The 26,338-nt window shown below is 32.2% G+C and overlaps 1 protein-coding gene and 1 long non-coding RNA gene across 14 annotated transcripts in view; one reads left to right on the top strand and one right to left on the bottom strand.

The window, feature by feature from the left end:
• Positions 1–26,338, top strand: part of LOC136026924 (capon-like protein) — a 235,660-nt gene that overhangs the window by 117,386 nt on the left and 91,936 nt on the right. For 4 of the 11 annotated variants that reach the window (XM_065703771.1, XM_065703760.1, XM_065703761.1 and 1 more), the window contains exon 6: positions 19,935–20,082. In XM_065703771.1, coding sequence (XP_065559843.1) covers positions 19,935–20,082 — 148 coding nt within the window. Of the gene's footprint in view, positions 1–8,744; positions 9,079–9,192; positions 16,623–19,934; positions 20,083–26,338 lie in introns of those variants that run through there. The other 7 variants (XM_065703767.1, XM_065703765.1, XM_065703763.1 and 4 more) reach the window with 7 other exon arrangements.
• The window catches only part of LOC136026925 (uncharacterized), a 122,215-nt gene that overhangs the window by 29,173 nt on the left and 66,704 nt on the right, over positions 1–26,338 (bottom strand). Inside the window, exon 3 of one of the 3 annotated variants that reach the window (XR_010617442.1) lies at positions 3,517–4,217. The exons of 1 other annotated variant lie outside the window; for it this stretch is intronic. This is a non-coding gene — a long non-coding RNA (uncharacterized LOC136026925). Of the gene's footprint in view, positions 1–3,516; positions 4,218–17,322; positions 18,032–26,338 lie in introns of those variants that run through there. One more of the 3 variants, XR_010617443.1, reaches the window with a different exon arrangement.

Below are 26,338 nucleotides of genomic sequence, written 5' to 3'. Positions count from 1 at the left end.
GATCTTCATTGACTCGCTCACATGTTCAGTGTCACATGTCTTCTAATCGCGCGTGTCTTTGCTCTTTATTTTCATTCTTAACTCGCTCACTTTTGCATATCTTCTAACCGCCCCTGTCTTTGCTCTTCATTTTCATTTTTGATACGTTTTTGATTTTGATTACTTGAAGTAATTTACCGATGGCCTTTGCTTTAGCTGCTCGTATTGGTTTTGTCGCAATTTTATGGTCCAGGTTGTTGATTTTGACATCTTATCACATTTGGTAGTTCAGGTTTCGGTTCCAAAGAATCATCATTTATAGTAACCGCAACAACAAATTTTTTTTTTGCCTTCCAACAGATATTACATTGTATAAATAACTGATGCACGTTGGAAACTTAAAAATCTTTTTTATGCTATGCATGACATCATATAAGAAAATGCTTATATGATGTCATAAGAAATGCTGATTTTCTGTGTTGCTTGGTTTTTAGTTTTCTTTTTTAATTCTTTCAGTTTTATTTTTTTCTGGTGGGTGGCTTTTTGGATTGTTTGGTTTTTTCAGCTTGATTTTATCTGAGTTGTGTCGTCTATATTTTTTTTTTTATTTCTCTGATTGCGCTGAAGAAGGGAGGTGGTTGCCCTCCCAACATGTTCTCTTTGTTCGCTCAGTATTTTCGATGACTTAACGAACTCAATATTCAATCTTTATTTCTTCAATTTTGTTTTATTTAAATGGTTGAAATTGATTCTTTTTATTTCACTTTATCAACTTAAGAATGTAGAGAGAAAATGTAAGAAAAAAGAGAAAATTGACGTTCTCACTGAATAAAATAACATACTTAATTACTAATTGCATACTAAATAGCAAAACATCAACAGAATACAATAAATAATAAGAAAATAAACTTACTCAATAAAATCTTATCGATATAATAAATTTTAAAACTAAAATTGTAAAATGAACTTTGAAAGAGTCTCAGCTAATAAAATAGCAATGTAATGACGATAAGAGCATAATGCATACAAAATATTGCATTATTTGAGTTAAAATTTGAAATTCCTAGAAATAAGAAGTGTCTTACAGCCACACTGTTTTTTTCCGGGAGGGGGGGGGGGGGTCAGCAGGAGCACTCGCCCCGGGCGCAGAAATTTTATGGATGCCAAGTTTCAAATAAATAGTCTAACAGTTATAATCATTTTGTAATTTTAGAAATGTCATTCTTATTAAAAAAAAAAGTAGAGAGCACAATCAATAAATGAAAATAATTAATTAATTTTTTGATTAATTACTAAAATGAAGATTAATTTGATCATGAATATTAAATTTAAATTATTAATAATAATTAAGAAATAAACTTTTAATTAAACAATAAACTGAAAATAATTTTCTTATTAACGAAAATTTTGTTGAAAATTATTGGAAGACCGGAAGGAGGGGTCCTAATTAAGATTTTGTCCTAAATGCAAGAGAGACTAGGACCAAGTCCGCTCGCCGCCATTATTTTGGGTCCTATTTTTTATCTAAATATATGGAAATGGAGTTCATACTAAAATGTTACAGGTTAATAAGTCATTTACCCAAGTTAATGGTTAATTTTTTCTTCTTGCTTCATTTCAACCCTTTTCTTTTTTTTCTTAACATAAGTCTCTAAAGACCGTTTCACATCATTTAGTATCGTAATGAATAACCTCTTCAGTTATAGGGAAAATTCAAGTGAGACCCTTTATCGTAGTCATGTAAATTAAGTTCTCCTTTTCAACGGTTCATTTCTTTCTTAAGCCACACTTCGTGTTACTGCTAAACTAATTTTGCCGGAGGCCTTCTGAAGTCTTTGTAAATTTAATGCCCTTTAATCTAAGGTTAAACATGCAAATTGCATTCAGTTCCAAAGGAAAATCCCATAAGCTTAATCCTTAGGTTGGGGAAGTAACAAAAGCTTTCCTGTCTTTCAAGAAAAAGATATTCCTGAATTCTGAAATATTGCCTAAATTTAGAAACATAACTAAATAAATCAAAACAATAAAATGGATAAACGTTGGAGGAAAAAAGGGCTTATTTTGCCCTGGGTATCTATATTACAGAACAGAGGAACATTTTAGTATGAGATGTTATCTGGGAAAGAAATTTAGAAAAAGAGCTTAAAAACAGAAAAAAGACAAATTATGAATTATTCAAATAATTTTCACTTATCTAATTTGGTTTTAAAAATAGTTAAAATGTATGTTCTTTCCCAAAACAAATTAAATCCTTTCTTTCTGGATTTCATTTTAGGTTTCTGGGGACTTATCTTTTATTAATATGCGTGCAAGCAACTTATACTACCAAGGACATCAAAAATAAAAAAAAATTCTTCCCCCTTGGACCAAAATGGTTCTAATCACATCTGAAAACTACAATTCTTCTAATATTTTTCTTTTGGCTGTTATGTAATCAGAAAGTTTCTAGGGCTTTACCATATTTTGTCAGTTTTGCCATGTTAAACCGGGAAATTCTCAATTTATTAACATGACAGTGCAATAATTTACTATTATGCCGTCTTGTTGTATCTTCCAGATCCTCGGTAAATTTATCCATGGCCTCCACTTCACGCCTCCTTAGTTCATATTTAATGTTTTCTCCACTTTCTTTCCATTCCTTTTGTTTCCTTATGATCTACCACTCAAATAATTCTTGTACACACCCCTTCTCCCTTTTATTGAACGTAATGCTTTTTCACTAATATTCCTAGCTGCATACTAATATTCCTAGCTATTTTAACTTCCCTACGACACCATCAGCAACTTCACAAATTGTTTTTCTACATCATTCCAACCATCTTCCCCATGGTCTAATTTTAAATTCTCAAATTTAGCATTCAACTGTTCCTGGAAAGTTTTTGGAAATTATTTTTTTTAGTTCTGGAAATTATTTTGGCCTCGGGGAAGGCAATGATCCCGGATACCAGTCCAAGACGGGGATCTAAATATCTTCTCAAGTCTACACCAAAGCGTTTAAGCCGGCTTAGAACCAGACAGCAAGAAGTCCCTGGGACCTCCGGTATGAATGGAGGCTTTGTGCTATCCTGGGCCCATCTTGGTCACAACATGGTTTTCAGCACTTGGCGATATTGTTCTGTCAACAAGAGCCGAGATCCTGTACATACAGTCCCAATGCTATTACCTCCAACTCATTATATATCTGTGCTACAAATATCATGCTACTAATAGTAGATAAATTAACTAGGAAGAGGGATTTCAGCCCGAAAATGCCCGTCAAAACAGACCAAGCCCAGAACAATTATCCATTAATGAGAACCCCATGCGAATGCTGTGTTGTTTACCAGGCTATAATTTTCTCAAAGGGCGCCACTCCTCAAGTTATATATATTTTTACGAGTCGGACAAATTTCAAACATCGTCCCTCCTTGAATGCGGCCCTGATTTGCATGTTCAGAACTTTTTCATTAAGAATTGAAATCCCCGACTCTAAATTACTCTAATTTTTAAAGATATATACGGTTTTTTAAGTGCCCACTTAATCAGTTCGAGCAATTAGATTCCATTTCCCTTTCCTTGGTACTTGAGGTCTTTATACAAACATTTTTAAGTAAAAGGCAAACTTTGAATTGATTTAAGAAATAAAGAGAAATCATTAAAGCTATTCTCATGATACTACTATCCGACTGACCTCTACGGGCAAAAGTGAAAATAAAAAGAAGAAAAAAATCTAGCTTAGCCTCTGGAAAGAAAAGGGAGTCCGAGGAGAGATAGAACACATGCTCACTTAGTACACACAAATGTTGTGTGTATTAAAATTGTTTTCTCTCTGTGCAAGTTTTGTCCTTTCAAAGAAAAGCAAACATGTTTCCAAAATAGTAACCAAAAGTTTCAACACATCATTTTCAGTAATATTAAGCCAAAAAATAACACTAAAAGCATTCCCTCCATGTGCCATTGTGATGGATACGACACAGGGGGAAACATGTCCATAAAAACAAAAAAGAAAATATTCATTTCGCCTTAAAAGTGGCTTAAAAAAAGAAAAACTGAACAAAACAGCATATACCCTGCCACCATTATCAAAATGCTGGACACTCACCTCCTATCTTTAAATAAAATTAACAATATTAAGCGACAAAAATTATAATTCGATTACTCTTTTACCAAATTACAAACCCGATTTTCGTCTTCTTACTTTTCGACTTTCTTCTATACCGAAAAGGAAATGAAGAAGGAACAATGTAGCTTTAAACCTCCTGTGAAAAAAAGAGGTTTGAAGGGATATGGAACAGATGCTCTTCTTAATATTCACCGACATAGGATGAATTGAAGTCGTCTGTTTTTGGTATCAAATAACTTTATTTTGGTGCTTGAAAAATAACCTAAAACTTTCTTTGATTAAATAATATAAAAAATAACTTTCTCATGTGAAAGTAAAGAGTAGCGTTCTTAAAAACAGACCGAAACCACTTTAATGTCCATCTTGTTCATAGGATCATTTCCAAGCTTAATGTTGTTCTTAACTTTCGTTAAAGTTTTATTTTTTATTTTTATTCAGAAATTTTGTCAAGCAAATTATCAATTTTAAAATAATGTGTTTAGAAATGATTGCATCACTGTCGGGAGTGGGTGTCATTGGAAACCGGTGAATTCTAAAATGAATTATCGAAACTGTAAAGCCCACTTTAACATTTTGGGAAAAAATAATTACTCTGTGACGCCCGACGCGAAAAAAGCAGTAATCTATTGGGATTCAATCATGTTTACTTTTTAAATAAACGCTAAAATAAAAAACCAACCGTAACTATCCCTCTTGGGGAAATCCTTATCAGGTTTTGATATATTAGGTTGAGTCTGATGGTATAAGTCTGTCGTAAGATTTCTTCCCTGCTTGAGGGTTTCGTCCCTCTTAATCTAAGATTATTCAATTTTTAATGCTATTAAGGTTTGATATGTAGCATTTAATTTAATTGCATATATTATGAATCAGCTTGAAGATTATATTCTTTTAATGCATATATTATTCTTATTTTTTCTAGAGTTGGGGTATTATCAACGAGGGTTGTTCATCGCTAACTTTACCTTTGCTAATTTTTAAGTTTCATTTCAGTAAAAAAGCCATGAATTTTTTTTTAGCAAAATTGTGACTTTATTACATGTTTCCCTTTTGTGTACTTAACGGATAAGCTTTTCAATAAGCGGGTCCATTGGGCAAACATGAAGGGAAAAAGTCAAATTGAATCCTGCTAAACTAAGTAGTGTAAATGACCAGTATTGAGAAAATCTAAAATCGGTACACTGACGATTCGAGGCGGGATATCGATTTCAGAGGTTCCGTAAGCTTTAAAAAAAGTGGTACCATTGTGCAAACACGAAAGGAAAAAGTCGAACTGAATCCTAGTAAACTAAATAGAGTAAATGACCAAAATTGAGAAAATGTGAAAACGGTACACTGATAATTCGAGGTCCGATATCGATTTCAGTCTCGTAGGTTTAGGAAAAATCGGCTCCATTGAACATATACGGAGGGAAAAAGTCAAATTGAATCCTGCTAAACTAAGTAGGGTAAATGACAAGTAATGAGAAAATCTAAAATCGGTACAGTGATGACTTGTGGTTAGATATCGATTTTAGAGGTTGCGTAGATTTAGAAGAAAGTGGTTTCATTGGGTAAACACGAAAGTAAAAAGCCGAATCGAATCCTGCTAAACTAAGTAGGGTAAATGACCAGTATTAAGAAAACCTGAAATCGATAAACTGATGACTCAAGGTCGGATATCAATTTCAGTTTCGTAGGTTTAGGAAAAAGCGGTTCCATTCAGCAATCACAAAGGGAAAAAGTCGAATTGAATTTTACTAAATTAAGTAGGGTGAATGACCAGCATTGATAAAATCGGTACGGTAATGATTTGAGATAGGATATCGATATCAGAGATTTCATAGGCTTAGAAAAAAAAAGTTATTCAGATTTTATTTCGAACCTTCGGCCAATAGCTAAACTGTGTGAGGTTCTTAACAACTTAGCAACATATTTTTCTCATTCCTGTGGAATGGATCTTCAGGTTTATGTCCCCTTTGAGATATGGACGAATATTCGACGTTTGGATATGTTGATAAGGATATGGATATTTGACACTTGCTTGAATTTCATTTCAAAGTAGGTTAAATGACCTTTAATGAGAAAAACTAAAATTGGTAGTCGGACAATTTGAAATCAGATGTCGTTTTTTGAAGGTCTACCATTATTAGCATAGAAAAAAAAAAAAGGTTGCTCAAAAGGTTTCTTTTTAATCTTCGTCTAATAGCTTGGTTGTGTGTGGATCGTGACAACTTAATCGGTGACAGGTTCTCCTGCTCTATGGGATGGGTTTAATCTTAAGTTTTATATTCCCTCTGAGATATGTGATTTTGCGACAAGCTTGCAGCTGCAACTTGGACCGGAAGGATAAGATACTTGAATCTTTGGACTCCCTAGCACCAGAACGATCTGTTCATCAATCCAGAAATATGAAATTACTTAGACTTTTTGTTAGAGAATAATCTAATTTTTTCAAAATATTTTTGCTTTTTTGCAGTATTACTTATTTATCTTTTATGAACTTTTAAATAAAAAAAAAAAATACAAATCAAATTTTAGAAATACTTTGGCTGATTGATGAAGTTGAATCTCAGCTATTGAACAATAGTGAAATTGATAGCTTGCGTTGAAGCAATAAAACTACAGGATCTTAATAACATGAACACTAGTGATACTTGATTGACATTATTCAGATTTTTTCTAGTTATGCATCGTTTATTTTTTTTTTTTTGAATGATATTAAAACAATTACAACTTTACTATACTCAATATTTTTCTTTCATGCAAGATCAACTGTTTTAATTGAAATTAGATAGAAGTTCTTTTCTTGTTGTTTAATTTTTTTTTTTTTTTCACTTTGATACTTATATACAGTAAGAATAATTGCCCACTAAATAGTGAAGTAATTAAAATCTCCTGAGTTTCTATATATATATATATATATATATATATATATATATATATATATATATATATATATATATATATATATATATATATATATATATATATATATATATATATATATATATATATATATACTAGCTGTTGGGGTGGCGCTTCGCGCCACCCTAACACCTAGCTGGTGGGCGCGCTTCGCGCCCCCCCAAGCCCCCCGCGCGCGTAAGTCGTTACGTGCCATATTAGTTACGCGCCATTGTAGTTGTGTCCCTGTGTCCCACCTGTGAATATATATATATATATATATATATATATATATATATATATATATATATATATATATATATATATATATATATATATATATATACATATATATGTATATGTATATGTTTTTAACTACGTAGAACTTGTGAATATACAACATTCTTCGCTGTCTCATTGTCTGTACATATAAATAGATTGTCAGGTTTACCGACTCTTGAACATGCAACATATAATTGTCCATGGGAAAAACAATCCGTATTCAGATCTATACCTCATTATTCTAATGACTGCCCTTGAGCTTTGTTGATGGTGATTGCTAATCAAACATTCCCTGTGTCCCCATCGTCATTTATATATCCCCCTGTGCCCCCCGGCGTCCCCGTTGTAGTTGTGTCCCTGTGTCCCAGTCGTCATTTGTAGTCGACAAACATGATGTCAGTTGACACACAAACATGACGTCAGTCGACGCACACGTCCCAGTCGTCATTTGTGTCCCGGTGTCCCAGTCTGTAATTTCTCTTTGAGTGTCCCGGTCGTCATTTATATTCCCTGTGTCCCGGTCTGTATAGTCATTCGTTTTTGAATTGGTATATGATGAAAAAATTTTTGTTTTTTTTCCTTTTTTTCTTTTTAGTTTTTTTTTTGTTTTTACCATTTTTTAGCTTTTTAGTTTTTTCTTTTTTCTTTTTAGTTTTTTTTGTAGTTTTTACCTTTTTCAGTTTTTTTATTTTTATTTTTTAGTTTTCTTTTTCTCCTTTATTTTTCAGTTTTTTTCCTTTTTTTAGTTTTTTTTTGTCTTTTTCAGTTTTTAGTTTTTTTTATTAGTTTTTATTTTTTTTTCTTTTTAGTTTTTTTGCTGTTTTTACCCTTTTTTTAGATTTTTTTTTCTTTTTTAGTTTTTTATCTTTTATTTAGTTTTTTTCTTTTTTAGTTTTTTTCTTCTTTTGTATGCAAATATTATAATGCTGCACAAGCAGAACCTTCAAAGTTTATTTTTAAATTTAAAAAATTAAGATAATTAAAACTAATTAATTATTGCAATTAATAAAATAATTGTGAAGACTATTATTTGGTAGCTACTTGACTTTTCTCCCAAAGCCAAACTTTATAGGAGTATATCCCTAAATGACCTTCGTATATTTTATTTTCCGTTCCGTAGATTTTAAATGTGCGTTCATTTTAGAATGAAAAGTACATTACTATTAACCGGATCGACTCAAACCCCAGAAGGATTATTATTACTTTAAAAAAATATTTTTAAATTCGATTCTAGAACAATATGTATTTAAAGTTTATCTATTTGACTTGTCTCGATAAAATAATTTCATGCCTACTCGTGATGAATAATAAAGCCAATTTTCTGAACATATACTGTTGAATAAAAGTCAAAAATTCTTTTACAATGCCACTACACACTCCTTTGGCACACTTACTAAAATTCACCGTGTCACCATTTGTCGCGCCGATTCTATTTTGACCTGGTATTTTTCCTTTGTTTTGCGCATCAACTTAAATTCTGAAGGATATCTCTCCCCAGTGAGAGCGATGTAGTCTAATTTTGAACTTAGTCGGTTCTTTAAGGGCTAAGATGAGTTTCCTTATGAGAGACAATCATCTGTGATGTATATCCAACTAAATTAAAACGTATTCATAGAAAAACTACCTGTGAATGGTTGTGATCATTTTGTTTTGCTTTCAAAATATGATGAATCTTTGTAAAAGTTTGTTGGTGTATGTGTGGAAATTAGTTTGACTTTTGGGTGATTTGATGTGATTAGAGGGAGCCAATAGTGGTACTTTTTTTTTACTTTTATGTCAGTTACTCTAATTGAGGATGCTCACATGAGAAAATAAACTATTTGGATAAAACAGTATGTTTATCAGCACTCTTAAGTTCTCCGTATACCCTTCCTTCATCGTTGTAATCCTGTCTTCATGGCAGAAACTTTGTAACTCTGGCAAACATACCCAATAAATGCTAAATGCCTAAGCCCTATTCGAATCCAGTAACAAAATTTGCCCATTTAGCCCACTTATAATTATAATTCTGTCTTCTTGGCAAAAACTTAGCATATCTAATAATAACAACCGATAAGTTCAATTCAAATTCAGAACTTTTATTAACCTCCAAAATTGAAGAGTATAAAGACAATAAAGTCGATAGACTGGCCATATAAAATATAAACCAAGAAGCTAAAATAAATTCTGGCCAATATACACAAAACCTAAACCGTAATAATAATATTTAATTACATTCCTTTAGCACCATCATAAATTTTAACATAAGCATCCATGAACAAATACCTTAGTAATATCACAAATTTTAACCTAACTGCGATAAATATGTGAATGACATATATATACTACCATAGAACAACGATTTATGGTGATTTGAGAAAGCTAATAGTGTCATTTTTTTTTACTTTCATATCAGTTAGTTTAATTGAGGATACACATGCGATAAAATAAACTATTTTTATAAAATAATACGTTTATCAGCATTCTTAAGTTCTCCGTATGCCCTTCCTTCTCATTGTCTTTTTGTCTTTTTTTCCTTCTCATTCCTTCTCCTGTCTTTTTGGAAGAAACTTTGTAAATTTGGAAAAAGACCAGATAAATGCTAAATATATACTACCCTATACCCTATTTATAGATCCAGTAACAATTCTATTTCCCCCTTTAGCCCACTCCCCAAATTCAGGGATCCACTTTTAAGTAATTTTAGAGGGTCAACAGGAATATGTTTGTCCCCCTTGCTCTTCTCGCATAAGACTGAACGGCGCCTGGTCGACTGACAACGGTAATTCAAAAGGAAATATGTCACGCAGTGTAAACATTGCAGGGGGGGGGGGGTTGGAAAACATATTTTTTTTATATTGTTATTAAAAAGCACTTGTTTTTTAAAAGAAAGATTTTTTTAGAACAAGACTGGGTTTGCTGACCTACGATAAATCGAAAGGTGACATGTTACACAGCATAAATATTGTAGGAGAATGGAAAAACGTGAATATTTCCGTACACTGTTATTAAGAAGCACTTGCTTTTTAAAAGAAATATTTTTTTTAGAGTAAAACTGGCTTTGCTTATCTACGGTAATTTATAAGGTGATATGTTAAAAAGCACTTATTTTTTAAAAAAAAGATTTTTTTAGAACAAGACTGGGTTTGGTGACCTACGATAATTCGAAAGGTGACATGTTACACAGCATAAATATTGTAGGAGAATGGATAAACGTAAATATTTCTGTAACACTGTTATTAAGAAGCCCTTGCTTTTTAAAATAATTTTTTTTAAACAAAACTGGGTTTGCTTATCTACGGTAATTTATAAGGTGATATGTCACCCAACATAAATGTTTCACGAAAAAAAAATTGGTGCTCTTATTTATAAGCACTTGTTAAAAACAGAAAAAAAAAATCGGAACACAAGAAACAGAAAAAAAAATAGAGTCAAAAGCTTTGATTTCCAATTATTCATATTACTGAGGAAAGAGGATGTGGTGGTTTGAATTTTTTTTTTTTTTTTTTTTTTTTACAGAAACTTCTAAGTATCTTGGGTATCCAAGAAAAATTTTTCCTTTTTGGTACCCAAATTTTTTTTCTCTTGTCAATTTTTTGTCTTCTTCTCGCATAAGTAAGAATGGGACTGGGTTTGCTGGCCTAAGGTAATTCAAAAGGCTATATGTTACGTAGCATAAATATTCCAGGAGAGTAGATAAACAGAATTTTTTATACTGTTTAAAAAAAAACTCGTTTATTTCAAGAAATTTTTTTGGTATACGGGAAACAGAAAAAAAAACAATAATAAGCTCTGATTCTTTACTACTCATATTAGTTAGGAAAGATGGTATAAAGTGTGTTGAAAAAAAAAAAAAAAAAAAAAAACGCTAAAAATCCTAGGTGCCAAAAAAGGTAGAATAAACGGATAGGACGAATTAATTAAACTTTTTTTCTTTTGCTACTACTACTACTACACAAAACTCACCGCAGCACCAAGCCACCTGAGACCAACACAGCTACGCACGCCGCTCCATCCCAATCCATTCAAAGCATCCCTCTTTACACCTTCCCAGGAAGTTCCCGTTTCCTTCAAATCTTTCTTTATGACATCCTCCCACTCCAACCACGGACGACCTGCTTTCCGTTTAGCCCTAGACGGTTCATCGAAAAGGACAGTCTTTAGCAAAGTATCATCCTTCATCCGCAGAATATGCCCTAGTCAACTCAACCTTTCTGTCATTATATCTTTAGAAAGTGAGATTGCACTACATTTTTCTTACATTCTACTGTTTGAAATACGGTCAGTCATCCGGGTACCCAGAACAAGCCGTAGGGAGTTTCTCTGGAAAACATCTAGCAAATCTTGATACACTTGTCGGAGCGCTTCATATGCTTTTCGAAAGCATTTCAGAGCCATATTTGACAACTGTCATCACTGTAGCTTTTTATTTTCCTATTCTTTCAAACTCCTTTAACTGTGAAAAAACACCCTGACCCTTGGCTATTCTACTTTCAACATCTTCACGATAACTCAGGCACTTCTGAATTATTAACCTAAGAGTGAAAATTTGGCCAACTCGTCCTCTGCCTTTTCTAAAGCCGCATTGTTCTTCTCTTAAAACCTTGTATACAGCATCTCTCAGTCTAAAAAGTATCATATTACTAAGTAATTTGCTACCTACAGAGACCAGACTAATGCCTCGATAATTCCCATACTCACTCTTATCACCTTTCTCATACATTGGTTTAGTTAAGGTTTTCCTAAAATTGCTAGGTACTTCCCCTCATTCAAAAATCATATTCATAATCTTCAGTAACTTGTCTCTAACCTGAGAGCCACCATATTTAAGAAACTCATTTACCACACTATCAGCACTTGGAGCCTTATTTTTTTTTTATTTTAGTACCGTCGATAATTCTTCCCCACAAAACAAATTTTTCTTCACATCCAAGGTACCACAAACTTTTTATATTCTTCTTTATCTTTTCCTGCCACTCTATCTTGGTTTTTAGCACATTCTCAAAATGTTCTGCCCATCTCTCTTTAACCCTTTTCTTATCAGTAATTGTTTTGTCCTGTCTTTAACTGGGACAAGTCTAGACTAACTACTCCCTCTCAATTTATTAACATACCAGTAAAATATTGTACTATTATGCCGTCTAGCTGCATCTTCCAAATCCTTGGCAATTTTATTCATGGCCTCCACTTCGCCTCTCCGTAATTCATATTTTTAAGCTTTCTCCATTTTATTTACATTCCTTTTGTTTTCCACTGAGATAAATCTTGTACAAGGCCCTTCTCCTCTCAGTTAAACATAAAGCTTTTGCATTCCATATTCATTTCATTTCATATTCCTAGCTGCAGTCATGACTGTCTTCCCCAAGACACCATCAGCGACTTCACAAATTGTTTTACTAGAGTTATTTCATAAATCTTCCACATTGTCAAATTGTTATGCTCTGTAGTTTGGCATTCTACTGTTCCTAGGAAGTTTCTCTCAAATTCCCACCCTGGAGCCTACCAACATCATAACTTTCCGGGAGGTAGTTACCCTTCCAAGATTTTAGTTTTAAATTAACCCTAGACACTACCGGATGATGGTATTTACTTTTAACATCAGTAACAGCACTCCTATATACCCTAGTATCTTTTATTGATCCCGCCATTCTTCGGTTTACAATAACAAAATAAATAAGGTTTTCTGTCTTACCATCACGTGAATATCATGTTAACTTATGGGCCATTTTATGACCAAACAACGTATTGGTTATGAATAGATTGTTATACCTTCAAATTTGTAACATTCTGTAGCTATTGCTGTTTCCTTTTCCTACAATAAATTTATCTAGGCTAGGACACCATCTATCCCTATATATACAAACCTGGGCGTTAAAATCTCCTAGTAAAAACACCATATTTCTACCTGGGATTCTGTCTATTTGCTCCAATAACTGTAAGTAAAATTCATCTGGGTCACTAGTATCTCCATCAGTCGATTTTATTGGGGCATATACTATATATTATACTAATATAGTTTTTCTTTTACTATTGTATTTTGCATTTAAGGAAGGGTTTGGATTTCCAGTACTTTCATAAGGATATCAGGGTATATTCTGGTATTTTGATTTTGATTTTTTTAAATCCCTTCAGAGGCCAAAGCAAAATTTTTCTTTCTTATTCTTTTGGATTTATTTGCCCTTTCCGCCTTCATATCATGCCCTGGTGTTTGAAGGGGATGTGGCAGTGTTAAATTTTTAGTCTTATAAATGACTTTAAATTCTAAAATTCAGTTTATGTGGGTAAAAAAAACCTTTAATATAGTTTTTTCCAAAAAACATCATAAACATCGTTCGAACTAGTTTGCCAAGTCATGCCAATATCTCAGTCATTTTTATGCCTTTAGATGGATAGTTTAAACTAAAAAAATTAGTTTGAAACCATATTAAAATCATACAAAATAAAGAAATCATATTAAAATCAAGCTTTTAGGTCACCCACTCTAGATTCAATATGTATGCGTGTCTTGTGGGTCCATTTAGCGAACCACGAAGCTACCCCTTTATTGAGTGGAGAGGAAAGACTCTACCCTGGTCTTGAAGATATAGATGGAAGTATTTTCCAAAGAATTGTAAAAAAAAAACACTCTAGACCGTATAACATTTATTCCTCTTAGGCCCTTTTGAAATAGTGCCTTTGGCAAGAATGAGACACAAAATGTAATAACTTTGAAGAAAGAGAATCAAATCCCTGGCAAGTTGTCCTTGTCGCTATAGCTGGAAACATAAATAATCTAGCAAAATTTGACATGGAAACTTTAAAAAAAGTTTTTTAAAACAAACAAATTGGCGCCTATACCACAAACAACAAATTGCATGAAAACGTTGTAATCACCTCTAAGTACAAAAGTTAATATATAATTATATACTCAATGAATATTATTACTATCATTGATCAAAAAATATTGTCGGCATCACTGTCAGTAAATATTATCATTACTAATACGTCAACGTAAAGAATATTGAAATTGCTATATCTTAAGACTGTAAGCAAAACAAAATTCAAATTTTAAAGTAAGTCATTCCCATGCTTCCGGCAATAAATTTAGCCTGAGTTTACGCTCTGGAACCATTTTATTGGTATTTTGTAAACTTTCTTTTCAATCCCGCGGTTTTCTTAAGAAAGCAGTTTAATTGACTGTCAATCAAAGGGAAGTAAAGGAGACTGATAGAAAAAATTTCTTCCAGAATTTAAGGCCTTTAGATTCGACGTAAATATCAGGCGAAAAGCATCTTTTATACCTCCTGATCAGAAGCTAGATGGGGTAGCTTCATCACAGAGAACATAAAGATTACTTTTACTTGAATAGAGCTTCCAATTAAGCTTGTGGTAAGTTAGTTTATCCCCGTGCTGAATATCCCATTTATTTAGTCTATTAATACACATAGTTTCGCTAGTGAATCGTGTGCTCCCTTAATCGGTCGTCAAAAAGGAAAGCCAAGTAAACCCGTGATTTACCCGTTGGTGTATTTGGCTGTTTTAGTTATGCCAAATTTTGATTCAGAAAAAAAAAACCAGAACCTGATTGGTACTTTCTGTTATTAATTTTTCACCCAGTTGCAGGAAAAAAAAAAAAAACAGTTTAGAGTCGGTATATTTTTGAAAAGTGAATTTTCTGTTTCTATATGGCCTCATTTTTCAATTTTCGGTGATATTTTTATCCCCGTTGATTGACTTCAAATTGCTCGTGAAAGAATTCTCTACAAATTCGAATTCACCTTGTAATATTTCCCGAAGGAAGGGCCCTGAACAATGTGTGTCACTCTTTATCCAATTTTTCCCCCCTTGAAATATCTGAAACTTTTATTTTTTAATTAGTGATAACTTAGGAAGGATAGACTAATAGAGAAAGTCAAAACAGTGAAGAATAACATTTTTTAATCAAAATATTCGTAACTGCACTTTCACCATGCACAAGAATAAACAATTTTGCTTTTTGGCTTAGTTTCGAAAAGAATTGCCGCATTTTCGTCTTCTATCATCGCGTCGTAAAACAAATTTTTTTTTTTTCATTACTACAGAATCCCTTAACGACTTGGAAACAAATCAACAAATAAATAATGTTGTTTATGTTTTCATACATTTATTAATATATTTAGCGAAACTAAATTTCTACTCTTTAGCCAAAATATATTTATTTTGCCCGAAAAAACTAATAAGATAGAAGTTGAATTTTGAAAAAAAAAAATGATAAATGGAAACATTTTTGGCTATTCTATAACAAACACATTTTAAGAAGAATATGTAAATAAAGAACTCACAAATCTACTCAAAACATATTCTCCATACTAAAAAGAGCTTGAAAGTTATTAGGAGCCGGTGATTGTAATGCCAAACGGAAATATAATAAAATAATTTTTTTTGTTCTTTTTAATGTGTTTAATTTTTTGAATGAGAAAATATTAATAAATGTAAACTCTTTACAACAAACAGCCTTTTCTTTTCACATTTTTGATTAAATAGCCTACCGAATACCATTTCTGCCGATAAGGAGTATTTCAGAAAGCTTGTTCCATAAGAATTGCCTGAACTTTAAAATTCGCCTTTGACATATAATTTATGAATTTAAATATTGCTATCGCTTTCTTCCATGTGAATTATGGAGAAAATGGTTTATAAATTCAAACGTTTCTTTGTTTAATATTTAGCCGTACTTGTCAAATATTGATGTTTAAGTAATAATTGATTATTTGAATTAATTAATTACTAAATTAATATTTAACCAGTGAGTAATTAATATGATTGTTTAATTGAAAATAATGAATTAATAATTAAACTTAAAACTTATAACAATTGATAAAAGCTTAATTAAATATTTTCCGAGTAAAACTGGGAATATATTATCAATCCGGGTTCATCAGAGAAGTGCCATCTAAATGGGTTTGGAGCTTTGGATTTTAATTTCCATTCTTATTCTGTCACCACTGGTTCATTTCTAAGTAACCTTATAGAGTGCTGATAATAACTACTATGTTCAAAGTTTTTCGGGTAGATTACCTAAATTATTATGGCGGTGAAAAATGCTGGCAACTTTGTGGCAACAATCTTCAAGAAACGGAAAGATAAATCCATGGATCAAGCCAGTGAATCTGTCTCTAGTCCAAGTGAATCAGCTTCAAGCCCAGACCAATCTAAGAGCAGCAGTGAATCAGATGCTGCAATCATAAAAAGACCAAAATCCTCCGTCTTGACCGCCCTGAGTAGCTCGGAAAAACCTCGAAAAAAATTATCTTTCCGAGATCCAGAAGTGTTAGGGCATCAAGGAGCCGTTAAAGGTACTTCAGAGATAATAAACACTCCACTGGAGCTAGTTAAAACTCAAGGCTGCTCTACAAGCATAGAAGATTTAGAACTAGAGGTAGTTTAGTTTATTTGACAATTTTTATGATAAGATTTTGTTTTATCCAAAGCACGATAACTTGAGGAGCCCTACTCTTTGCCAGGTCACAGAGTTAATGGTATATAATTGAATATGCTGGGGTAACCTTATTTTTATACTAAGTATGATTTGCTTTCCATATTTTATGCCTCTAAATATTGTAATATCTACTGAAAGCACTTCAGGGATCAAAATTCAAAATTTTAGAGTTTTGGTTACTATTGAGCCGGGTCGCTCCTTACTACAGTTCGTTACCACGAACTGTTTGATATATCTTTTTTCTTGTATTCATTATTGTTGCACTCCGTAGTTTCGAACTTGTGCAGATTACGGAAAAGCCTAAATCAGTTGAATTCACAGAGAATGGTGTACAGAGACCGGAACCGCCTCGTGCTGCGTTAGGATGGAAAGAAGGTCTTGTAATAAATTAATTGGAAAAACATATCAAATTATCAACATAAGTTACGACAAATTTAAAGCATAACCTAATAGTATGAGTTTGGATAAGATTATGAAATCCCTGAAGAATCAAGAATCGTAAGAATTTTAAATAAAAAAAACACACATACACAAAAGAACAAAACTTTAGCACAAATTCAACTTTTTTTAAAACCAATTTAAAATTTCATGATTTAAATTTAGGCTTAAAAAAATAATTATGCGAGAAAGGATTGGGAGGAGTAAGCTACTGATTGTATTTCGTAGATTGTAAGCCTTGCGTAAAACTATGTTATGATAATGTGTTTTGTTTCGCCAGCAGAACAAAACTAAGTTTTATATTTTAGCATCGTAAAAGTATCTATAAAGCTGTTTTAACCGAATTTTAGGTTGAGTATTTTATCATTCCGGTTCAACATGGCAACACTGAAGAAAGCGTGGTATTGCTCTAAATACTTGATGATATTGAAATAACTAAAAGCAAAATCTTAGAAAATCACGGTTTCAAGGAATGAATCGACCTAAAATGGGTTCAGTTGGGCAAAAATATTTTTATTGTGATAGTCTTGATACATAAACGGCAGAGTTCAGATGTGCTTCTTCTTAAGATAAGAGTTTGTAAACTCCAGGGCTTTAATTTGATTTACTAAGTTAAGCAATCATTGAAGCTGCCCTGGCATTGGTTCGATTCTGAGTTTATTCTGATTAAAAAATAATGAAATCACTAGGGAACGTAAATTCATGACATATGTCAACGCTTGTCGTTTGAGTGACAGAAAAGGGGTAGTACCGTGTCTTTTAGTGACGTCATCTGGCCATGTGATTTCATTTCCTCCTGCCAACTCTTTTTTTGTTTCGAATGTCTTTTCGTTTGATTAGATGACTTAACCTTCGCTCTTCGGTAGAATTTCGAAGTTGGGCCAAAAGTTTTTGAGATAAAGCAATCAATACTGGAATTAAAAGTTCCATTTTTGAATGTCCTGTTACATTTTGTTTTGCTCTGTAAGATTATGCTTCAAGACAGCTGTGGTTTTATTGAAGAACGAGATGAAAAGTTAGTACAAGAAATGTGCCAAGAGGAATCATAAAGATCTCCAAATTTTATTTGATTAAACTTTTTCCTTTTTATAGTGTTTTTAGTGTTAACTGTGTAGTGTTTCATTTTCCGCTCATTGACAATGTTTTTTATCCTTCTTTATCGTACTCCACTATTTCGTTTTTTTTTATCTTTAATAAAGAGCAATGAATGATTATCTTATCATTACTTCCTGTCTAACTCAAGATAAATTCATATTTTAAACAAAAACTTGTACAAAAATTCTATTTTATGATTTGTTTAACTTCGGACGTTGTAACTTTTTAGGTTATTTGTGAAACTCTGTTTATGTCATTTCTCTTGTTTTTTTTTTCATATTCATAAATGAGGGGAGAGGGTTGAAGTTTTATTGATAGACATCTAGATTTTGAAAAACACTTGTTTTGTTAACCCCGATGTCGAACAGTAGTATTGATTCCTAAGGACCTGGTTCTTAAGTATCCGGGTATTAAGGACCCGGTTTGTCTCAGCTGCTGCAGAGCCAGGAATTGCATGGATATTCTGCCTTTGCGTCCCCAGGTAATCAAACTAGAAGAAGAAGAAGATAACCCTCTCCCATCTTGATCAGAGACACGTCGAAAATGCTCCCTCCCTAGATTACTTGTTTTAATTTATATTTAAAAATGAAAAAATTTAATGAAACAGCACCGCAGGGTGATTATACTCTCCAGAAATGGATTCACTTAGAGGGGGGATGGAGGATGTAATTATGTAGAACATTGTACTGTTTTGTAAATTTAACATATTTTGTAAATTTGTATAATTAAATAATTGTGTGATAACAGACAGATATATCTTTAATTTCATGACTGCAAAATAAATTGTATAAATATAAAATAAAAACGCCTTTGCCGCATACTTTCGTGATTTTCCATTGAACAGTATGGTTTCTACAAGAACTTGACTTTAAGAAGTTGTCTTTAAGGAAAGCGGTTTCTTTGATTTCCTGAAAATGTTCTGTTTCTTTCAGAATACCTTTGTAGAAAATAAAGCACCGCCTGTAGTAACAAAGTTTCCATTTCACACAGTTTTTATGAAAAAGAAGAAACAACACAGCTCGATATAGATAGTCTATCTCTAATATCCATTTTCCAGCGGCATTTCTGATCTTTGTCTAACAAAATAAATAATTCCTATAGAAGGGGCTAAAGAATTGTTTTACTTAGTGTTTATATTTCCTTTAAAAAAAAATATTTTTACTATATATTTTCTAATATATTTGTAGATTTACTCATATATATTTATATGTATATATATATATATATATATATATATATATATATATATATATATATATATATATATATATATATATATATATACATATATATACATATATATACTTCTCGTTCGTGGCTGCCTCACAAAATTTACGGCAGACGTAAACTGCCGTGATCTATGGGTGCCAATCAAAAAGTTATGTTGAACCCCGTTTTAAGAACCAGATGTTTAGATTTTCTCGGCATAAAAATACGTCTTTTCCTTCTAAACAAAGAATAGTTATAAAAATTTGGAAGTCAAGATTATGGCGCACGTCTAGCTAAAGGATTTCGTGGAAGACATAAAAATATCGAATTAAGTTTTCGGACTCGCCCTCTCTCGGGCTGTTGCCACACTTTCCAGTTGCCCTTGCATTTGTTTTCATTCCGTTTTTATTATTTCCCTTTAAAGTGTTTGGTATTTTATGCTATTAACTTTAGAAATTCGTTTTTTATTAAAGTATCAATCAATTTTATTATTTCATTTTTCATTTATAGACTCAAGCGATGAGAATAGTCCGGACAGTTGGACAAGCGTTTGAAGTATGCCATAAACTAACAGTTCCTTCCTCTGTAGACGATAACCAATCAGACATTGGCAGTGAACGGCTCGAAAGTACAATTGAACCGAAGAAGGAGGCGAACGGTAATGCTCCTACTCTTTTTCATAATCTCTTTTTTTGAAAAGTTTGAACAATTTCAATTCGGAACAAAGTTAGAAGGGTGGAAGTAAATTTGGAAGTAAATTATTGGCCTCATATAAAAAATTTCAGTTCTCGGATGTTAGCTTAAGTCGAAATTCCCTCGTCCTTTTGCTAGAAACAAATCTATGGTAGGTAGGTAGGTAGGTTTTATTTTTATACACAATATAAACATGAATAAAAATGACAACACTAATAAATTTTTGCAGCAAAGAGAAAGTCCTAAGGACTTGTCCTGCAAATTCATATTATGATTTATATCTTATAAATAAATATCTAAACATAACATCTCATGATTATCCAACTAGCCTATCTTACATATAAAAAACAACAACACATACAAATGAACACAATGCAACAAAATAATCCTATTAAATATTATATACCGGTTATTTACTGATTATGGATATATATTTTTTGAAAGACCTTATTTCATTGAAACAATTAGAAGAAAGTTGGTTTATGTAGCATTTCTTATGAACATGCACCAGGTACGCCTAAGTTTATTATTATTAGGCGTGGTATTTTAATCATAGAAATCATTATTGGCTTATAGAATCAGAATAGAACTGACTAGCTTTATTATAGAGCCAGCGGCAGTCTTTACCTGAGACTCAGGTATAACTGCCATCCTGGCCATATATGACGCCCCATTAAAAAATCAAAGAACCAAAAATTCAAATGAAGAACAAGACTTTTTTTCTGTACAAATTACTATGCGGGTGCAGTTCAGTATTTCCTTCGGTATGGTTTCCATCAAAACGTTAGTTTTTTTTTTGTATTGCCGACGGCTTAGAGGAAGTTTTCGCCAAAATAAAAAAAAACGAGTTTTTTTTAACTGAAAGTAAGGAGTGACATTACAACCTAAATGAACAAAAATTATTCTCTATATGAAAGGGACTGTTCCCTCCTCAACCCCCGCTCTTTACGCTAAATTTTGACTCTTTCTCACAATTCTAATTTTTAAAACAATAAAAACCTTTAGCGAAAAGAGCGAGGTTTTGAAGATGGGACAGCCCCTTTCATATACGGAATAATTTCTGTCCGTTTTAAGTTCTAATTTCGCTCCTTACTTTCAGTTAAAAAAAAAATTTTTATTAATTTAATTTCTGAATGTTTTTGGATTAATACATGTTTTGAATTTGGCTCACCGTACATGCACAATCAAAACTAAATTGGTATATTAATTTTACTTTCTTTTTAATTAATAATAACCTTATAATAACCCAAGTTTGAGTTTTGTTTCAGTACTTTAAGAATGACTCCTGAATCACAAAGGCTGTTTAGTTAGAATAATAACCTCTTTTAGAAGCTAAAGAAAAAGAAACTTTAGCGTAAGAACGAGCTAATGAGGAGAAGCAACCCCACTCATTTACGTAATATTTTCTTTTCGTTTTAAGTTTTAGTGTTGCTTCTTACTTTTAGTTGAAAAAAATTGTTTTTTATTTAATTGCTGATCCTTTTTAAATAATGTTAGGAAATCCAGCACCCCATCCATAGAAGATTCCCTTCCCCCACGAGAATTTTCCCTGTGGAAAGATTCTACCATGTAATTTAAATTAGCGATATTTGTGGAATTAATTTTTTAAGGCATATAAACAGAGCGGCCAAAGAGGTCGAAACTGTTTTTATGAAAATGAAAGTCACAAGTTGAGCAATTCTCAACTGACTGACATATATGAAAGAAAATATCTTTAAAAGATATACATAACCATTTATGTTCGTTTCAAGTTTTAATCTTATTCCTTACTTTCAATTGGAAAAAAAACTTTTTTTTTTCATTTAAAAACAACCACGAGTTGAAGACATGCAAGATCTTTGGTTTATTATCAAATAAAAATCATAGTAATAAAGCTGCTTAAGATAAAATCAAATTCTAAGTTTGGCCGGAAAATAACACAAACAAACTATTGCTTATATCGGCCATTATTTCATAAAATTTGAACTTTAGTGTAAAGAGCGAGCGAGGCATTGACGAGGGGTGAATTTTTAAAGCTGATAAAACTTTTTTTTATTATTTAATTTCTGATTGTTTTTTAAATAATGCTGAGAAATCCAGCGCCCTCTTCATGGACATTCTCTTCCCCCATGAGAAGTTCCTCCATGGAAAGATACTCCTACGTAACCCAATACCCTTGAACCCTCCCCACCAGACAAAATCCCCCCTGAATACTTACCATAACCAATACTATATGTAGATAATGGGCAAAGTTCATAACTTGCAACCCTTCCCCTGGGGACTGTGGGGATTAAGTCGTTCTCAAAGACATAGTTATTAGAAATTTTCACTATGCTGAATAAAATGGCTGTCTCAAAATTTTGATCCGGTGACTTTGGGAAAAAATGAGCGTGGGAGGATGCCTAGTTGCCCTCCAATTTTTTCTTGGTCACTTAAAAAGAGCACTATAACTTTTAATTCACATTCGAACGATCCCTCTTGTGAAATTCTAGGACCACTGGGTCGATACGATCACCCCTGAAAAAAAATTAAACACGCATCCGTGATCTTTCTTTTGGCAAAACTACACATTTCCACATTTTTACAGATAGGAGCTTGAAACCTCTACAGTAGGGTTTTCTGATACCTGATTCTGATGGTGTGATTGTCATTAAGACTTTATGGCTTTTAGGGGGTGTTTCCCCTCTTTTTCGAAAATTTTCTCAGGCTCGTAACTTTTGATGGGTAGGACTAAACTTCATGAAACCTATACATTTTAAAATCAACATAAAAATCCAGTTCCTTTGATATATCTATTGGTATAAAAATTCCGTTTTTTTTAGAGTTCCGGTTACTATTGAGCCGGGTCGCTCCTTACTTTCAGTTCGTTACCACGATCTGTTTGAATATTTTCTTCGTCTTTTTATTTTATTCACTGGCTGAAAATCGCCCTCGTTTGTTTTAGTTTTTTTCTTAATTATTATTTTTGGGGTTTTTCCTTTTTTGTCGTATTTTTGTTTTTTTGGCAATGTTTATACATACTTAATTTTTCTTGAAATTTTCAACTATGAAAGAAGCCACTCATACCTACGATCGGATACCATATTAGGTATACTCGAGGTAAGATAAAAACGAAGAACGAAAAAAAAATAATTAAGAGAAGTATTTTCTTTCGGTACAATTTATTGTAGCGGTACAGTTTAATATTTCCTTCAAAAAGTTAGTTTTTTTGGTTTTGCGGACGGCTTAGAGGAAGTCTTATCCAAAATATTTGATTTATCTTTTGGTATTATTCACTGGCTAAAAATCGCCCTCGTTTGTTTTAGTACTTTCCTTTATTATTTTTTTTTACCCTTTCTCACAACTCTGCTTTTTAAAACAATACAAACTTGAGCGTAAAGAGCAAGGCGTTGAGGAGGAGACAGCCCCTTTCATATACGGAATAATTTCTGTCCGTTTTAGGTGTTAATGTCGCTCCTTACCTTCAGTTTAAAAAAAACCTGTTTTTTTGTTAATTTACTTCAAAGGTTAGCTTTAGCTCTTTTTTTTGTGCTGAGGACGGCTTAGCGGAAGTCTCTGCCGAAATATCTACTTTGTCTTTTCGTTTATTCAATGGTTTCACCCTCGTTTGGTTTTATCTTTTTCTTATTTTTTTTTCTTCTTCGCTTTTTTGTCCTACGAAACATAACGGGTTATGTATGCAAATCGCTCTAGATAACACTCTCTTTTCATATTGTTTGCTTTTCTTTGTTGTATCTTATTTATATTCTGTGCAAGTTCATAGGAATTCTGTAAAAGGAGCAGGAAGTATTGAAAAACTGGAACGACAAAATTTTCTATATGGAAATCCAATTCATCTCATTTCATGTTTCATGCTAAAAATGGGAAATATTTACGTTTCATAGTCTAATAATTCAGATTTGTCCATTTACTTGTATAAAGCAGGTTTTCTGCTAAACTTCTTTTCAAACAGCTCGTGGTAATGAACTGTAAGTAAGGAGCGCGGCTCAATAGCAATCGAAATTCCAAAAACTGGAATTTTGATACCAATAGATACATCAAAAGAATTGACTTTTTATGCTGACTTCAAATATATAAGTTTCATCAAGTTTGGTCATACGCATCAAAAGTTACGAGCCAGAGAATATTTGCCAGAAAATCACACCATCAGATTCAGCGTATCAAAGAACCCTGCTTTAGAGGTCTCAAGCTGCTATCTGCAAAAATGAGGATTTTTTTTTTTGCGAGAAGAAAGATCGCGGATGCGTCTTTATTTACTTTTTTTCCTCCCAGGGGTGATCGCACCGACCAAGTGGTCCTAGAATATCGCGAGAAGGTTTAAAACGTAAATTAAACGTTATAGTGCCCGTCTTAAGTGAACAAAAAATTTAAAGGGTAACTGGGCCCCCTACCACGCTCATTTTTTCCCAAAGTTACCCCGTCAAAATTTGAGATAACCATTATGTTCAGCATAGTTGAAAATCTAATATATAAGTCTTTGAGGATGATTTAATCCCCAGAGTCCCCCCGGGGGAAGGGCTGCAAGTTGTGGACTTTGCCCATTGCTTACATATAGTATTGGTTATTGGGAAGCACACAGACGTTTTCAGGGGGGATTTTTTCTGGCGAAGGGGATCCGGGAGAGAAGGTTACGTTGGAGGATCTTTCCATGGAGGAATCTTTCATGGGGGAAGAGAATTTTCCATGAAGGAGGTACCGTATTTTCCAGCATTATTTAAAAAATGATCAGCAACATTAAAACTGAAAGTGAACCGAAATTATTGCGTATATGAGAGGGTTCGCCCCCTCGTCAGTGCCTTGCTCTTTACGCTAAAGTTTTTTTTAGTACTTTCAAAAGAGCTATTTATTCTAATCAGACCCTTTGTGATTCAGGGGTTATTCTTAATTAATTGGAATAAAATTTGAACTTTAGCGTAAAGAGCGAGGTATTGACGAGGGGGTGAAGCCCCTCATATACTTAATAATTTAGTTTTAAGTTTTAATGTTGCTCCTTACTTTCAGTTGAAAAAAATTTGTTTTTTTTTTTATTTGATTTCGATCAAGAGCTGTTAGTTCGGTTTATTCCTTAGTTTGAAGCTCAGGATCGTATCGCAATTTGAACAAAAATAGAAACATTTTTTTATAAGATTAACGGTTATTAATCGTTATTATTTTAAACGTTACAGGATAAAAGTCATATCGTTAAATGTTATTAGAGCAGGAAATTTTCATGTTTAGTAAGCCAATAAAATTCAAATTTTTCATTTATCATATATAAGGAAATGTTTTTTACAACTTTTTTCGATCCTAAGAAGTAAGTTTTGTTATTTAGTTTGAAGCTCACTATTGTATAACAATCGGAAAAAGAATAGAAATATTTTTTAAAACGTTAATAATGATTTGATTAAAGAATATAAGATGAAAGTTATAAAATTAAAATGTTATTAATGGTTATTTGCTTAGATAATTGTCATATATTTAAAACTCGAAAGCAATCCAGTGAAAATTGGAAATTTTAAGCTCATATTTTGGTAATTAACCAAAACATGGTAATTTTGGTTATTACCAAATGAACCAAATATGGTAATTTTGGTTATTATATGATAATTACCAAAATAAATATTTTGGTAATTTTGGTAATGTTACATAAAAGGATCAATCAATCCAAACTGAAGGACAAAGTTGCAAAGAGAAAAGACAAAACTTAACACAGCAAAGCTCTTTAATATAGATACTTAGAATTGAGACATAATCTTTAACACGTAAATACGATTCGTCTTAATTCATGTTCTATGTTAAAGCAGGGAATTTTCACCTTTCGTAAACCAATAATTCAAAATTTACGAATATTCATATTTTGTTAACCAATAATTCAAAATTTTTCATTTAGGAAATTCTTATATTTCGTAAACCAATAATTTGAAATTTAGGAATATTCCATATTTTGTAAACAAATAATTCAAAATTTTCCATTTAGGAAATTTTTATATTTCGTAAACCAATAATTCAAAATTTTTCCTTTATTTTTATAAGGCAAAGTTGTTTTTTTTTTTATAACTTTTTTCGATCAAGAGCTGTTAGTTTGCTTTTTTACTTCGTATGGAGCTCAATATAGTATCGCGATCAAAACAAAATAGAAATATTTTTCTTTAAGAAACTGTTATTTGGTTAGACAATTCTCATAAGTTTGAAACTCGAAAACATCAGCATTTTAAGCTCATATCTAGGTAATTATAATAATATAATATAAATATAAAAGATAT

Source organism: Artemia franciscana, chromosome 5 (genome assembly GCF_032884065.1).
Source record: "Artemia franciscana chromosome 5, ASM3288406v1, whole genome shotgun sequence".
In the NCBI taxonomy this organism is placed as follows: Eukaryota; Metazoa; Arthropoda; class Branchiopoda; order Anostraca; family Artemiidae; genus Artemia; species Artemia franciscana.
This window is presented reverse-complemented; position numbering and strand designations above follow the sequence as displayed.